The 15,844-nt window shown below is 31.5% G+C and overlaps 3 protein-coding genes across 4 annotated transcripts; all 3 read right to left on the reverse strand.

The window, feature by feature from the left end:
* Positions 1-5,947: 5,947 nt before the first annotated feature.
* On the reverse strand, positions 5,948-12,405 carry LOC105771136 (ankyrin repeat-containing protein BDA1). Of its 2 annotated transcripts, none has more exons than XM_052631741.1 (2): positions 11,639-12,405; positions 5,948-6,633 (listed from the first exon to the last, which is right to left on the reverse strand). In XM_052631741.1, exons 1-2 carry the CDS (start codon positions 12,233-12,235, stop codon positions 6,229-6,231), a joined length of 1,002 nt encoding a protein of 333 aa, XP_052487701.1. In that variant the 5' UTR covers positions 12,236-12,405; the 3' UTR covers positions 5,948-6,228. The 2 variants fall into 2 exon arrangements, with proteins under 2 accessions (XP_052487701.1, XP_012447994.1); XM_012592540.2 differs by lacking the exon at positions 5,948-6,633 and adding an exon at positions 9,912-10,561 and having other exon boundaries at positions 11,639-12,396.
* On the reverse strand, positions 6,578-7,895 carry LOC105771137 (ankyrin repeat-containing protein BDA1). The gene is made up of 2 exons (XM_052631742.1): positions 7,142-7,895; positions 6,578-6,718 (listed from the first exon to the last, which is right to left on the reverse strand). Exons 1-2 carry the CDS (start codon positions 7,736-7,738, stop codon positions 6,707-6,709), a joined length of 609 nt encoding a protein of 202 aa, XP_052487702.1. The 5' UTR covers positions 7,739-7,895; the 3' UTR covers positions 6,578-6,706.
* Positions 12,406-14,512: 2,107 nt separating the features above from the next.
* Positions 14,513-15,007, reverse strand: LOC128041031 (ankyrin repeat-containing protein BDA1-like). Its single transcript, XM_052630314.1, has one exon. It carries the CDS (start codon positions 15,005-15,007, stop codon positions 14,513-14,515), a length of 495 nt encoding a protein of 164 aa, XP_052486274.1.
* Positions 15,008-15,844: the final 837 nt, after the last annotated feature.

Here is a 15,844-nt window from a genome sequence, read left to right on the forward strand (position 1 = left end):
TGTTTTTATGATAATATTTATGAAAAATATTAAAATAATTTTAAAATTAATATAAATATTATTTTCCTTTAAAATTTATTTTAATTAAATAATATTTATTTCTATGATAAATATTATATTATTTTTATTTTGAAATTTAAAATTTAAACTATATACTTTTAAGGATAAATAAAAATATCATTTAAATTAAATTTTCTATGAAAATTTTAACTATAAAACTAAATATAAAATTAATGAATTTAAATTTAGCATTTAAAATAATAAATTAATAACACAATTAAAATCCAAAAGTTAGAACTCAAGTTATCTTAAATTTTAAAATAAAATAAAGACCCTGCTGCAAAAGTTTTATTGCTTGAGTAGCTTTAAACAATTCTAAAATGACAAAAAAAAATAAAAAATTGCAACAATATTAATCTTCTTCAAACCTGTTCTCTTGCTAGTTCAAGCTCTTTCTCCAATTGAATCAACTTTAAACTACTACTTTCTAACTATTGAACATATGCCTGAAAGGCAATTCCAAATCAAGTTATTACAGAAGTTCGAATGTTGCCTTCAGCCCATCTATTTCAGTGCAAACCAACATCCACTTACCTTTTTCCGCAAACGGCTTTTACGAGCAACCACACGATTTTGTGCAAGACGTCTTTGTATCTATAGATATTAAAGGTGTAATGCACAAAGCATATTAGAACCCTATTTAAGGTAAACAAATCATATACAAACAACAATTAATATTAGATATTCTATGAATTTAGCACCTACTGAATGAAACAGGTTTGGGGAACACATATGTTTCCATTAAATTATATTTGTTGAGATACTGTGCGAGTTAATTAGTATGTCCAGTTGCAACTCAACAGGTAAACTCTCAAATACATATTTAAAATTTTTTAAAAATTCATATACTCATACATTTGAAGTATCATATTCTCGAACTATATACATTATCAAATACAAATATTTAAAAAATTGAGAAACTCAGAAATGTCGAGCAATTTATTAAAGAACCAGATAATGGTTTCATCCAACAAGGCATATAGAGAACATAATAGCATAGAGTACTTTACATGGCCATTAACGTGTGTTCTAAATCCTAATGTTTAACTATCAGCCATAGATGATGCAAACCCGATGCTAAAATCAAATCCGATGCATGTCAATTCACTTTTTTTTGCATCGAACATCTTCATTTTCAGAGAGTACGAGCCTTGCATAAGGTTAAAACTTATCAGAAGTAATTATTCCATGGTTGATTGTGGTGAATCCTTTATTACATTACATCTTATTGACCTCGAAAGGCTGCCAATTGGAATAAAAATTGTTCTTTTGTTACTGATTGATCTCACAAATAAATGCAAACTTTAGACCTCTTAACAAGCAACGATCAATTCCAATATATTATGTCAAACAAATAACAATAGATGAAAGCATGAGGGACCTATTTCTAAGCAAATAAAGAGTAATCTTATTCAAAAAGGTTTCCATTTTAACCAAAATAAACGCATGCAGAAACCTCGATTGTTCTTTGCATTTAAACATACATAAATCACTGTTTAGTTGTGAGAATAAACTAAAACTGAGAAAACAAGCCTACTGCAGTGAGTAAGCTTGTGGTATATCATAATTGACGAAACAAAGGCAAACAACTAAAACTCAACTGGATTACTGAAAATGATGATTCAAATCTGTTATGAGTTAAAATTTTAAGGAAAAATTGGTCAATAGGTCAATATGTTCTGCTTTTAGAACCATTAAAAACAATGGTAAAACATGCCCATATGGTTCAAATGTATAACAAAGTAACCTTAGCCGTGTTTAGCAGGCATGTAAAGGGAAAATTGAAGAAACAAATGGTTCAAAAACAATAATGGAAAATCAAACTCCCCGGGAAAAGAAATACTGACTTGCACGTGAAATAAAGTACCAAAAATTGCAAAACTAATAGCAACACCCACCCCACCCTTTTTGCCTAACACAGATAAAAATGAATTCGAAACAAAGATTCTACCATAGGAAGACTTACACGGTGATGCAGTAGAGGAGTGTCAACGGCGATGCGATAGAGGAGTGTCGACGGCGATGTGGCAGAGGGGACAATCGACTGCGATGCAGCAGATGGTCGGGGAAAGATTTGGGGATTTTGATTTGGGGAATTAGGGATCTGGAGAAAATTTTTAGGGAAGAAAAATAAGGGATTTCGGGGATGAGTTGGGGATAAAATTGAGCAGAGCAAAACGGCCCATTTCGTTTAAAATAAAATGATACTTTGCGGCGTTTTTCTCGTAGCGCCGCTAATGCTGGACCTTTTGCGGTGTTTTCTAATAAACGATGCTAAAGCTTGACCTTTTGCGGTGTTTTTTTCATAAACGCCGCTATTACTTTACTTATTGCGGCGTTTTTCCGTCAGCGCCACTAGCGTATAATATTTGAGGTGATTTTCGTCCAAACGCCACTAAAAATGTCGCTAAAACCTTAAATTCATGTAGTGATTCGACCGAGCTTGGGCAAAATTTTAGGCCCATTTTTTTGAGTTGAGTCGGGACCTATCAAATGAGCCAAAATTTTTTTAGGGCCCAACTCAGACCTAACCCGACTTGGCCTATGGATAGGTTTAGTTAGGCAGTACCAATATGTATTTTTTAAAATACTTATGAAAAATGCAGGTATTCATGGTGAAGAAAAAGAGAGAGGAAAAAACAATTTTTTAATAGGTGCTATAATTGTGTCAGGCAACACCAGTAATGTAATAATAATTTTTTTTAGTGTCGCTGATGAGTCAGGAGGCATCGATAATTTTTTTCTAAAAAATAAATTTTTTTGTGGCACCACTGGTCAGTAAATTTAGAAATATATATTTTGGTGTCGTTGGTGTGTTAGGCGACATTAGTAAAATTTTTTAGAAAAGAAAAGTGAAATAGAAAAAAATAAAGGGAGAAGTCCGTGACCGATACTTGCTTCAGAGGTGGTTCTTGTCTTCTGAGCTTACCTGTATTACAATTATTGGATTGAAAAACCCAAGAAAGGAAAATAAAATGCAAATAATGTTAAATGATTTAAGAGAAAGAAAGAAAGAAATACGAGAGAGATGAAGTGAGGATAATGGGACGTTAGAAGGAGGGCTTTAAGTAAAAAGGTATGAAATTAGAATAGAAAGTAACATTGATTTCAAATTAAGATTTGAGAGATTTATGGGAAAACATTGATTGCATATAATAATATTATTTAGTTTCTCATTTTTCAATCTCAGAGGACTTTCTAAAGTAAAAATGTATGAAATTTGAATGCCTTTTACAAATTTATATTTTAAATTATTATCATTTTCTCATTTCAAACAAGCCTAAATTATCTTTTAGGGCTGTGCTCGAACCCAATTCAATTAGGCTAATGAATAAGTCTAATCAAGTAGTATCAATATGTATTTTTTGAAATACTTGGGAAAAAATACAGGTATTCATGGTAGAGAAAATATATATTTTTGGTGTCACCACCGGTTAGCAAATTTTAAAAAATATATATTTTTGGTGTCGTCAATGTGTAAGGCAACATCGATAAGAAATTAAAAAAAAGATGAAATAGAAAAAAAAAAGCAAAAAAGAAACAGTTGAAATAAACAAAAAAAAAATCACAAAAAAATAAAGAGAAAAGCCCGTGACCGATGCTTACTTCATAGGTGGTTCTTATCTTCTGAACTTGCCAATGCTACTATTAGCAGATTGAAAAACTTAAGGGAAAAAAAAACTAAACGCAAATAATCTTAAATGATTTAAGAGGGAGAAAGAAAGAAATATGAGAGAGATGGAGGGAAAGTCAAAAATGGAAAAAGAACATAGATATAAAATGAAATTTAATATTTTAAATTAAGATTTGAACTTTTCTTTTATATTTTATATTATTATTTTTTAATAAAAGTTATTTAAACTTTTCTTTTCATGTTTTCTTTCTTAAATTCTTCAAAATAATTCATATTCAGCTTTTATTTGTGTTTAGTCTTCTTTTCTTAAAATTTTCAACTCACTCATGGTGATATTGGCAAGCCAAGAATACAAGAATTACCTAACACACAGACAATACACAAAAAGTTAGTTTTTTTTTAAAAAATTCTTTTTTCTTTTTTTTTTCATCGTGAATACTCATGTTTTTCATGAGTATTTCAAAAAATATATACCGGTATCGTGTGGCGACACAAAAAATTCTTCTTATAAAAAAAATCAATTATTGGATCGTCATGAAGGAACCATATGATTATCAAACTATGTCAATAGTGATTATTATTTAGCCATAGAATCATTGCAGTGTTGCCATCCTTATCTTGAAAGTTCAATATTTTACTTCTAATAGACTTACTGTCTTCGAACGCACTTTGAATCCATTCCAACATAAATTTAAATGCTTCAAAGTTATTGCTTTCTGCAGCAATATGCAAAGCAGTTTGTCTCTGAACTATCAAATCAAAGATACAATCGGGACAAAAATTGAAAACCCGAGACAAAAGATGAACGTAATTTTCATCCAAAGCAACATGATGAACAGTGAAAGTGTGAAACCTCCCTTCCCATTAACACGAATAAGATCGTTATCATCCGATAAAAAATCAATCACCATTTGGGTTTGTTGATTAAGCAAGGGTAGATGAATGTCTATATGTTGTTGTTCCTCATACCTTCTTTGTTGTGAAGACATCTGTTTCTCCATGGCTTTCATCTTTTCATGCATGTCTATATATATATTGTTGATTTCCTAACTGGTGGAGGTGGGATCCTTTATCAACAGTGATGTTCCGGCATGATGTTGAGCGGTGGGTTGTAATACCATTAAGATATTGATAAAACTGTTGATATGAGTTACACTAATAGAATTTTGCTGGTTTTCGGGTTAGGATTAGTCTTGTTTTATTGATTGAGGTTTTGGTTGACATGCATGAACTCTTACATTTGGGTTGTTTGAGTTTAGGTTGCCTTTGCTTGAATATCTTGAATTGTAGGATCGATAGTTAGGTAATTGATAGGATCGAAATTAATATTGAAAGGATCACTTGTATTTAGATTGGTCATGATACTTCATGTTCATCGCATAAATTGTTAACCTTAGAATTAACAAGGGAGAGAAAATAGTGGTTGGAGTGGTGGTTCAGTGCCTGTTGGCAAACTTGAATAGAAGGTTTTTCTGGTGCTAATGTCTTTAAGAACAAGAAGAGGAAGAGGAGGATGAGAGACTCTTCATGAACAATTGCATGGGTTCTTTTATATTGGGGGACAAGCTTATCTACGTGTTCAAGGAATACTAACATAGGAATTTGATTTGATCCTCTTAGCAGTGATGGTATTGTTACGTCATAGGATAAGGCACCTTAAGACAACTGGTAATCAATGAATATCATGAGCTCTCACGTGGTTTATATTTAGTGGAAATGTATAGCACCTTAGCTTTGTCAAGTCAAGGTTCGCAAGGTAGTAGGTTGGACATGCATGGTTCGTCGGAATGCCAACTCTACTGAAAGACACGTGTTGGATCTCTCGTGGGCATAAAATGAGATTCGGAATGTGGGTATAACAAAATTTCTAATACTTTCAATACGGAAAGGATGGTACGAAACAATGATGTCATGTCAATATTTTCATCTCAAAAAAAAGTTAAATCCAAATGAAAATCTTAAAATTCAGGATAAAATTATTGATGTGACATTAAATTATTATAAATACATAATAACAATATAATCATGATAATAAATAATTGTTTCCTCTCTAAGTTGCATTGCAATGACAAATCACGTAACGAAAAGTTAGATGAATTGTGACAAAATATAAACATAATATGAAGATATAAATTATTTTTAAATTAATTTTTTCAATCTATTCATATTTATTAAAAGTACATAAATACTCTTCTTTTTGTTTTTTTTTTTTATCATAATTATCAAAATGCCAAATTGAGCTAAAAGTTACCATTTTATCATACAACTTCCTAAACTTGAGTTGATATACCAAATAAAACTAGATAGACACATACATTTTAATATTTTCTGAAACGACGGTGATTACTTGACCAAATGAACCAAAGTGAGAGAGAAATGATAGTTTGTGTAGAAACGACGACCAAAAGGACACTAGTTGAAGGTGCTATAGTTGACAAAGCAGCCCCGTAGCAGAAGCACACAATTGCGTAAATTCGCGACAAAAAAGATATGATACTTTTAGCCACGGATTCCAACAATAATAATGTTATGCCCTAAGATATAAGGAAAGCCACCCCATTTGGAATATAGAAAATAAGAAAACTACTCGTCTTCATCACTGATTTCCCTTCACGATGATTTGAACTGGTTGATGCGGTTGCATCGCCCTGGAAAACTCTGCCCGGAGGGCTGAGAACTCCTTGGTATGTCATTGTTAGAACCAGCGCGAATACGATGAGTAATACACCCACTGTTTCGTCTCTCATCTCTTTTATCTCATCTCTCAGTAATTTTAGCTTTGACAACTTTTGAAACGTGAGGGGATTGCTGTTTAGGATGTTCACACTCTCCATGTTGTCTGCTACAGTTTGTCTTTGTAACACATCCATTGCTGTAAAACCACGGTCATTGATCTTGTTCTTATCCACTTCCTCACATTCTATCAACAGTTTGATCATCTGCTTCATTTAAAATTCCGCAAATAATTCACAAAAATGCATTGCGTTTTAAACAATCCCCTACATTCGAGCATTACCCTACATACTGTTTACATTCAACACAAACCTTAGTGTGGTCCAAGATGTGAAAAGAAAAATAAATAGAATAGAGAAGAAAGGGAATCAGAAAAAAGAGGAAAGCGGGTGAACTCTTTAATCAACAATTGAATAGTCAAAGCGTCTTTGATTGACTCAGATATGAGGAATAGGAGAAAAATTTTGTTGAAGGAGGCTATTGATAAATTGAATTTGGGCGAAACGCTTGGTGTAAAAGTTGTTTGCAATGAGGAAGATTCATTGAAGAGATGATATAAATTGAAGAAAGAAATTTAAAAGATAGGGATGCTTTGTAAGTTTGTTTCTTTTTTAGTTAATCAGTTATGATGTATGTACCAGGGGTGGATGAAAATTTTTTGAAAGGATTAATGAAAAGAAAAAAAAAAAAGGAAGGAGTGGATGAGGTATATACCTGGGGGTGGTTAATTGATGCAGCTAAGTGCAGTACAGTGTTGCCATCCTTATCCTGATAGTTCAATATTTTACTTCTCTTACACTTATCGTCTTCAAACGCACTTTGAATCCATTCCAACATCGCTTTAAATGCTTCCAATTTGTTTTTCTCTGCAGCTATATGCAAAGCAGTTTGTCTCTCAACTGTCAAATCAAAGATACAATCGGGACAAACATTCAACAACCGACGCAAGAGATGAGCATAATTTTCATCCAAAGCAACATGATGAAGAACAGTGAAACCCCCCTTTCCTTTAACACGAATAAGATCTTTACCAACCGATAAAAAATCAACCACCATTTCTGGTTTTCCAGTAAGCAAGGCTAGATGAAGGGGGGAAAACCCATCCTGGTTCAGTTTCCTGGCAAACGATGGCTTCAAGTTCATCATCTCCATTGCAAAACCGGTATTGCCCGCAACTGCAGCATCGTGTAATGGCGTATCCACAAACTCCATCTCATCTATACGCTTGAAAACATTGGCATCGTGGTGGATGAATGAATACAAGGCATCGATGTTTCCTGTTTCAGCTGCTCTCTTTAACCTTTCATCCATTTCCAAGAATCAAAGAACAATCAGATACCAAAATGGATGAAGACTTGAAACCAGCTTTGGCCTACTTATATTGAGGAAGATGTTGCTAAAAGTTTGCCCAGTCTTGAAAAATCTAACTTACATTTTGATTTGCGTGTATAAGTTAAGTTCTTCAAGAGTTTACTAATGGCATTGCTATATATTTTCTAAATAAGAATTAAACTGACTTCAGAACGAAAACGTCCTTCGGGGTTTTTTCTTTTATTATCTAAATAATTAAAAAAATAAAAATGGTAGATTTCGGTGGGGTGAATATCTGAGGTAGCACCAGTTTGAAAATGTAATATCTTAATATAAAAAGGGTGAAGCGAAAATGTCAATTTCCTCTAGCTGACTTTTAGTTTTTTTTTAAATGGGATTTAGAAGTTAATTTTTTTATTTTGATTTTTATATGTTTTCGAATTTAAAAGTTAGTAAAATTATTTAATATTATTAAATTTGATTATTACATTGCTTACTTTAAGATTAGCTGTTTATAAAATTTACATGCAAAGAATTAATAAAATCATCATTTCAATAATTTATATGTGATAAATTAAAAAATTTATAAGTTTATGTTTTTATGTTTTCTTATATTTTAACTATTTTTTTATAATCGTACAATGTTTGGTATTCTTCAGTATGCTTTAAAGGTTTAATTATGAATTTTATCTCTTTACTTCATAAAAATTGAAAAATTAATTCCTTTATTTTAATTTATTAAAATTTAATCCTCGTATGTTATTAAAATTAATCCAATTGTTGATAAAAACATATAAATTGAACTATTGATTGATTTCTAATTTTTCTCATAAAATTCTTGAATGAATGATTTTATTAATTACAATAATAAAATGATTAACTTCTAATTTCCATAAAATATAAGTATGAATTTTAAAATTATACCAAAACCACCTAAATTAAAAAAAAACAAAACCTAAACTTCAATAGGAGAAAAGGGGTGCTGGCACGGCTTACATCATATTATTTTTCAATTTATTATTATTTTGTTTATTTTATTAAAATATTTTGTATAGCTAATGTTGCCTGACAGCTTTGTTAATTTTTATTTTAGAAAACATATCATTTTCGTAATGACTCTACAGCCTATTTTATTTTGTAATTAAATAAAAAACCTAAACATCCATTGACATCTTATTTTACTTTTAAAATGTTATCTTTATTATTTTGGTCACTTTATCAATTTAGTTGTTATTATTAATTAAATTTAGTCACTATTATTAATTAAAATTTTAAAAATGTTCTCCATGTTGTTTTCACCTAAATAGAAAGATGATCGAAATGTCAAGTAATTGCTTTTTTCTATGTATTTTCCGCGTAATTAAGGGCTAATACAAACATATATTCCTTAACCAAGCACTTCAACCCCTTCAAAGCTTGCACTTTTTAGTAGTCTCGAAATCACTTTCTACTTCCGCTAAGTTCAAGAAATCAACTAACTTGTCCAGTTTACCATTGTTGATGGCTTTTTTCATTGGTTTTTTTATTTTATTTTGGGGTTTATTGGACTCTTTTAATATTGGTTGTATTGTGGTGGTGGTGGGAAGAGAAACAGGTGGTCGTTATTCATTTCTTGCATCAACTTAATGCTAGAGTAACTGATTAAGTCCGTTAATCTGTTAGCTATTAGTTAGCTGACAGTTAGGTTGTTAGCTATTGATAGCAATTTTTTTGTCATGTTTAAAAGCAATAGCAAATATTTTACATATTAGATGAATTTAATGGTCATATTTGATTATTAAAATCTTTGTTATTTTCATTCTTTGTATTAGTTTAACATGGTATCAAATGTCCATATTCTCCTAGAGTTAATTCTTTGAATGTCTGAGGTTTTCATGGCTCTTCCATCTAGTCTGTTTGTTGTAGATAAAACTTAATTTATAATACTTTCAATATCGGAAATAATATAATCATGATAAGAAAATATATATAGTTTCCTCTTAAATGAATTGTGACAAAATACCAACATAATATGAAGATATAAATTATTTTTAAATTGATTTTTGTTTCAATCCATTAATATTTATTAAAATAACATAACCAATTTTTTTAATATAATCATCAAAATATCAAATTGAGGTAAAAGTTACAACTTTATCATACAGTACTCTTAAAATTGAGTTGATATACCAGATAAAACTAAATAGACACCTACATTATTTTAATTTTTTTTCTGAAGCCACGGTGATGACCTGACCAAATATAGCAAAGTGAGTAATAAATGATGATTGTGATACACATGACGACCGAACTGAGATGATCTGGAAGTGCTATAGTTGACAAAGCAACCCCATAGCAGAAACACACCATTAAGTAAATTGGTGACAAAAAATATATTATACTTTCAGCTACGGATTTCAACAGTAATATTGTCATGACCCAAGATGTAAAAAAGGCCACCCCATTTGGAATATAGAAAAGAAGAAAGCCAGTCGCATTCATCACTGATTTCCCTATACGATGATTTGAACTAGTTGCAGTTGCATCGCCCTGGAAAATGCTGCCTGGGGGGCTGAGGATTCCTTGGTATGTCATTGTTAGAATTAGTGAGAATACGATGAGTAATACACCCACTGTTTCTTCTCTCATATCTGTTATCTCATCTGTCAGTAATTTGAGCTTTGACAACTTTTGAAACGTGAGGGGATTGCTGCTGTTTAGGATGTTCACACTCTCCGTGTTGTCTGCTACAGTTTGTCTTTGTAACACATCCATTGCTGTAAAACCACGGTCATTGATCTTGTTCTTATCCACTTCCTCACATTCTATCAACAGTTTGATCATCTGCTTCATTTAAAATTCCAAAAATAATTCACAAAAATACATTGCGTTTTAAACAATCTCCTACATTCGAGCATTACCCTACATACTGTTTACATTCAACACAAACCTTAGTGTGGTCCAAGATGTGAAACGAAAATAAATAGAATAGAGAAGAATGGGAATCAGAAAAAAGAGGAAAGCGGGTGAACTCTTTAATCAACAGTAGAATAGTCAACGCATTTTTGACTGACTCAGATATGAGGAATAGGAGAAAAATTTTGTTGAAGGAGGCTATTGATACATTGAATTTGGGCGAAACGCTTGGTGTAAAAGTTCTTTTTTAGTATAAATAGTCCATGCTGTTGGCTGCTGGTAATGGTTTTTAGTCTTATTCCTTTTGTTGATATCCGGTGAGGGTTTCTGAGTTTGGTGTCAATAACAGTGGGGTTTGGATGGGTGAGGATTAACATGTTTAAGGATTTCTTTTTGGATGTGGGTGCTTTGAATTGGCTTGTGTATAGGTTGGTACAATTTTGATATGATATGGTTTGAGGTGGGAGGTGGAGGAGGCTTTTATGGCTTGGTGGTAGGTGGTTTTGGTGTCCTGGGGGTTTGAAAGGGTTTCGATTAAACGGGTTTCTTAATGAGGTTTGGGGTACGACGGCTTCTTTCTGTTGGATTTTTTGGTACCCTTCTTTTGGGTCCTGCACCTCTTATTTTCTTCTTTTGTTGCGACTTTCATGGTGGCTTAAAATCTTTATAAACATGTTGTTATAAAGTTCTAAACCTATTATAAAATTTATACAGTGATTTTTTATTAAAAAAATGAGAATCAAATCAATAAATTAAAAGACATAATAAATGTATGTATTATTGATTTTATGTATATTTTATTTTATATTCTTTCACATAATAAATTATTAAATTTATAAATCTAATAAATTCTATTAATTAGTATGAACTAGTTAATTTATCATTAGTTATTAAAATTAAATAATCAATTATGATGTATGTACCAGGGGAGGCTGAAAATTTTTTGAAAGGATAAATGAAAAGGAAAAAAAAATAAAAAACGGAAGGAGTGGATGAGGTATATACCTGGGGGTTGTTAATTGATGCAGTTGAGTGCAGTACAGTGTTGCCATCCTTATCCTGATAGTTCAATATTTTACTTCTCTTACGCTTATCGTCTTCAAACGCACTTTGAATCCATTCCAACATCGCTTTAAATGCTTCAAATTTGTTTTTTTCTGCAGCTATATGCAAAGCAGTTTGTCTCTCAACTGTCAAATCAAAGATACAATCGGGACAAAAATTCAAAAACCGACGCAAGAGATGAGCATAATTTTCATCCAAAGCAACATGATGAAGAACAGTGAAACCCCCCTTTCCTTTAACACGAATAAGATCTTTATCAACCGATAAAAAATCAATCACCATTTCTGGTTTTCCAGTAAGCAAGGCTAGATGAAGGGGGGAAAACCCATCCTGGTTCAGTTTCCTGGCAAACGATGGCTTCAAGTTCATCATCTCCATTGCAAAACCGGTATTGCCCGCAACTGCAGCAACGTGTAATGGCGTATCCACGAACTCCATCTCATCTATACGCTTGAAAACATTGGCATCGTGGTGGATGAATGAATACAACGCATCGATGTTTCCTGTTTCAGCTGCTCTCTTTAACCTTTCATCCATTTCCAAGAATCAAAGAATAATCAGATACCAAAATGAATGAAGACTTGAAACCAGCTTTAGCCTACTTATATATCAAATAATTGAGGAAGATGTTGCTAAAAATTTGTCCATTCTTGAAAATTCTAACTTGGAATTTTAAGGGTTGATTTGCGTGTGGCATTGTACAAGAAAATACCCATTTCCTAAAATATTATGGAAATGGGTCACTAAAAAAACTTATTGATTGGAACGGTCCAAAAACAATAAAACATTCCGACGTTGATATGTTTTGTAGAAAATTGCACTGATAGAGACGTGTTTTACCTCGTCTCAGCAAAAGTGTGCTGATGTGGGTGCGTTTTTGTCCTTGCTCAGACTAAATTTTTAAAAAAGATCATTTTTTAAAATATTACAAAAATAGACTAATTTTTTAAAAATTTATAAGAATAAGCCTTTATAAAGACCCAAAGTGGCAGTACAAATTTTTTTAACCATAGCATAGCCTTAATCTTATGTTGTTAGTTAAAAAAGGAAGGAATCTATATTGTCTAGAAACAAGCTACAAACCTATTTATGAGTTTATATATACACATATCTCACATTGCTTAAGAAAATAAGGGAAATGAGACTTTGGGCCTATATAAAAATCTATTTTGTAAGTTTTATTTCCACCTTAATTGGTGGCACAACAAAAAAATGATGCTGCCACTTCAGATCTGTATAAAGGCTTATTCTTGTAAATTTTCAAAAAATTGGTCTATTTTTGTAATATTTTTAAAAAATGTCCTTTGTTGAAAATTTAGTCTATGCACGGGCAAAAGCGTGTCCATGTCAGCTTGCTTTTGCTGACATGGGAAAAAGTATGTCTTTTTCAACGCGCTTTCTTGCGTTTTCTCCTGAAAACGCGTCCAAGTCAGCACATTTTAAGAAATGAGTATTTTCTTGTACAATGTCCAATTTGCGTGTATAAGTTATTCTAGACTTGACAAGTGACTAGTCATACACGGTTTCTTATGCTCTACTGCTTCTCTAAGTTAGATTTTGAAGGGTTGATTTGTATGTATAAATTAATTCTTCATCTTTAGAGTGATAAAAGGAATACGAGGGTGGAAAAATAAGGAGGCGAGTTTAATAAAAAAAATTAAGGTGAATATGAAATAACGTAAGTTAAATTTGTCCTCGTCTTTGGAGAAAAAAAAGGAAGGTGAGAGAAGGAGAATGAAAGAGGTAAGCTTAACAGAAAAATTAGGGGTAAATAGGAAACAATGTCATGTGTCTTATTGTTTATAGTGCTTGAACCATTTTGAACTATGTTTCCTTTGAATTTAAACCGTCATTGCCTCAAAATGTTACAAGTCTAGAAGACCTACGTGACATAAGCATTTCATTTATATGATGTTCTTGACTTGCTTATAATTAGCTTATTGAATGTTTTTCATTCGAATTTTCGTGTCTATTATGTATCTACATGATTTCTGTCGATGGATAACATAATTGAATATTTGTTCGTTTGGATTGCCTCTAGGTTTGTTAGTTCTATAACTTAGTGAACTAGGTAGATTAGTGAACTAGGTAGACTTACTACTAATAAAAAGTGGTGAATTACCCTTTAAAATCCGAAACAATTACTAATTAAGAATTTTAGCTAATAAAATCAATAGCAATATAATACTATAACTTAGTGAACTTTTACTATAACTTAGTGAACTTTTATGGTTTTTACAATTTAGTTCTTATATCTTAATTTACCACTAATTTAATAAAATTACCAAACCAAAATTCAATTCACTTATACAATCACTCACTTAATATTTAATAAAAATATTTACGATCTCGGTTTATGAAAATGAGATCCCGATACCTTAATTTCCAAAACCACTAACTATAGAGTCAAACTACTTGTACTTTAATCAATTGTTTAGTTAACAAATTTATCGATCAAAGTCCAATATAACACTATAATACACTCATAAATATTAAATAATAATATTTACAGACCCACTTGTTAAAATTGTGGTCCTAAAACCACTATTTTTAATACCATTAAAAAACGAATTGTTACAACTCTCGTGCTTCATCGTAAACTTCTATATTACCATTTGACACGGCATACTTATAGTTAAAAACCACTTTAAAAATTGTTTATTTTCTACGCACGTGGTGAACTACCAATATTGTAGCAAGTATATTGTAGACAAGGTTACCTGGGGATGGTTAATAGATGCAGCCAAGTGCAAAACAGTGTTGCCATTCTTATCTTGAAAGTTCAATACTTTACTTCTCTTAGGCTTATTGTCTTCAAACGCACTCTAAATCCATTCCAACTTTAAATGCTTCAAAGTTATTGCTTTCTACAGCAATATGCAAAGCAGTTTGCCTCATTACATTCAAATCAAAGATACAATCGGGACAAGTATTCAAAACCCGAGACAAAAGATGAACATTTACATCCCGAGCTGAATAATGAACAACAGTAAAACCCTCCCTCTCTTTAAGACGAACAAGATTTTTATCAACAAATAAAAAATCAATCACCATTTCTGGTTTTCCATTAAGCAAGGCTAGATGATTGGGGGAAAACCCATCTTGGTTTAGTTTCCTGGAAAACGATGGCTTCAAGTTCATTATCTCCATTGCACAACCGGTATTGCCTGTAACTACAGCAATGTGTAAGTGCGTATCGATGAACTCCATTCCATCTATACGCTTGAAAACATTGTCATCGTCAGGGATTAATGCATATAAGGCATCAATGTTTCCTGATCCAGCTGCTCTCTTTAACCCTTCATCCATTTCCATGAATCAAAGAATTCCAGAGACACTTTAATGATTGAAACTTAAAAAGGGTTTTTTTGCCTACTTAATTTTATCAAACTTGAAAAGGGCTTTTGACTACTTATATATCAAGTAACTGAGGAAGATGTAGTTAAGAATTTGTCCAGTCTTGGCAAAAGCAAACAAATAATTTAAAACGGAAAAAAAGGTTTTAATGTTTAAATTTTATTTTTTCTAATATATATATATATTAGATTTTTAGACTTTTTTTAAATTGATATTATTTCAGATAAATCATTATTATAAATTTGGATCAAATTATGATTTCAATTAAATTGATTATAACATTTTTTACTCTAATGAACTGTACTATAGGAGTTAAAAAAACAAAGCAATAAATCACAACAAAGTCTTAGGCTAAAAGCAATTGTAACTTGCTGAACAAACAAAGAAAATCAAGCTTGAATTGTAACAAATTGTTCGACCAGAACCAAAACCAAAGAAGAGAATTTGATGAATGATTCATAAATAACATTGCTGAAAACATCACATTACATATATCAAGAAATCAGCTTGATTGAATATAAAAAAAGTTACCTAAACACACCTAACTCCACTATCAAAGTCTTAAAACTTATAAAACTTTACTTGCACACTTGGTTAAATTGATTTATCACATCTATCAGCACTAAATTACAACAAATACATTACCAACTTAATTCAGATGTACCAACTTAGTTCAAATGTAACTAAGTAACAAAACATCAACTAGTCAATAGAAAACAACTACATGTTCTTCAGTTGCAATCTGCATAGCACGAGTTGAATGGCTGCATGAAAGCCATCTTTTAACAC

This window comes from Gossypium raimondii, chromosome 5 (assembly GCF_025698545.1).
Source record: "Gossypium raimondii isolate GPD5lz chromosome 5, ASM2569854v1, whole genome shotgun sequence".
In the NCBI taxonomy this organism is placed as follows: Eukaryota; Viridiplantae; Streptophyta; class Magnoliopsida; order Malvales; family Malvaceae; genus Gossypium; species Gossypium raimondii.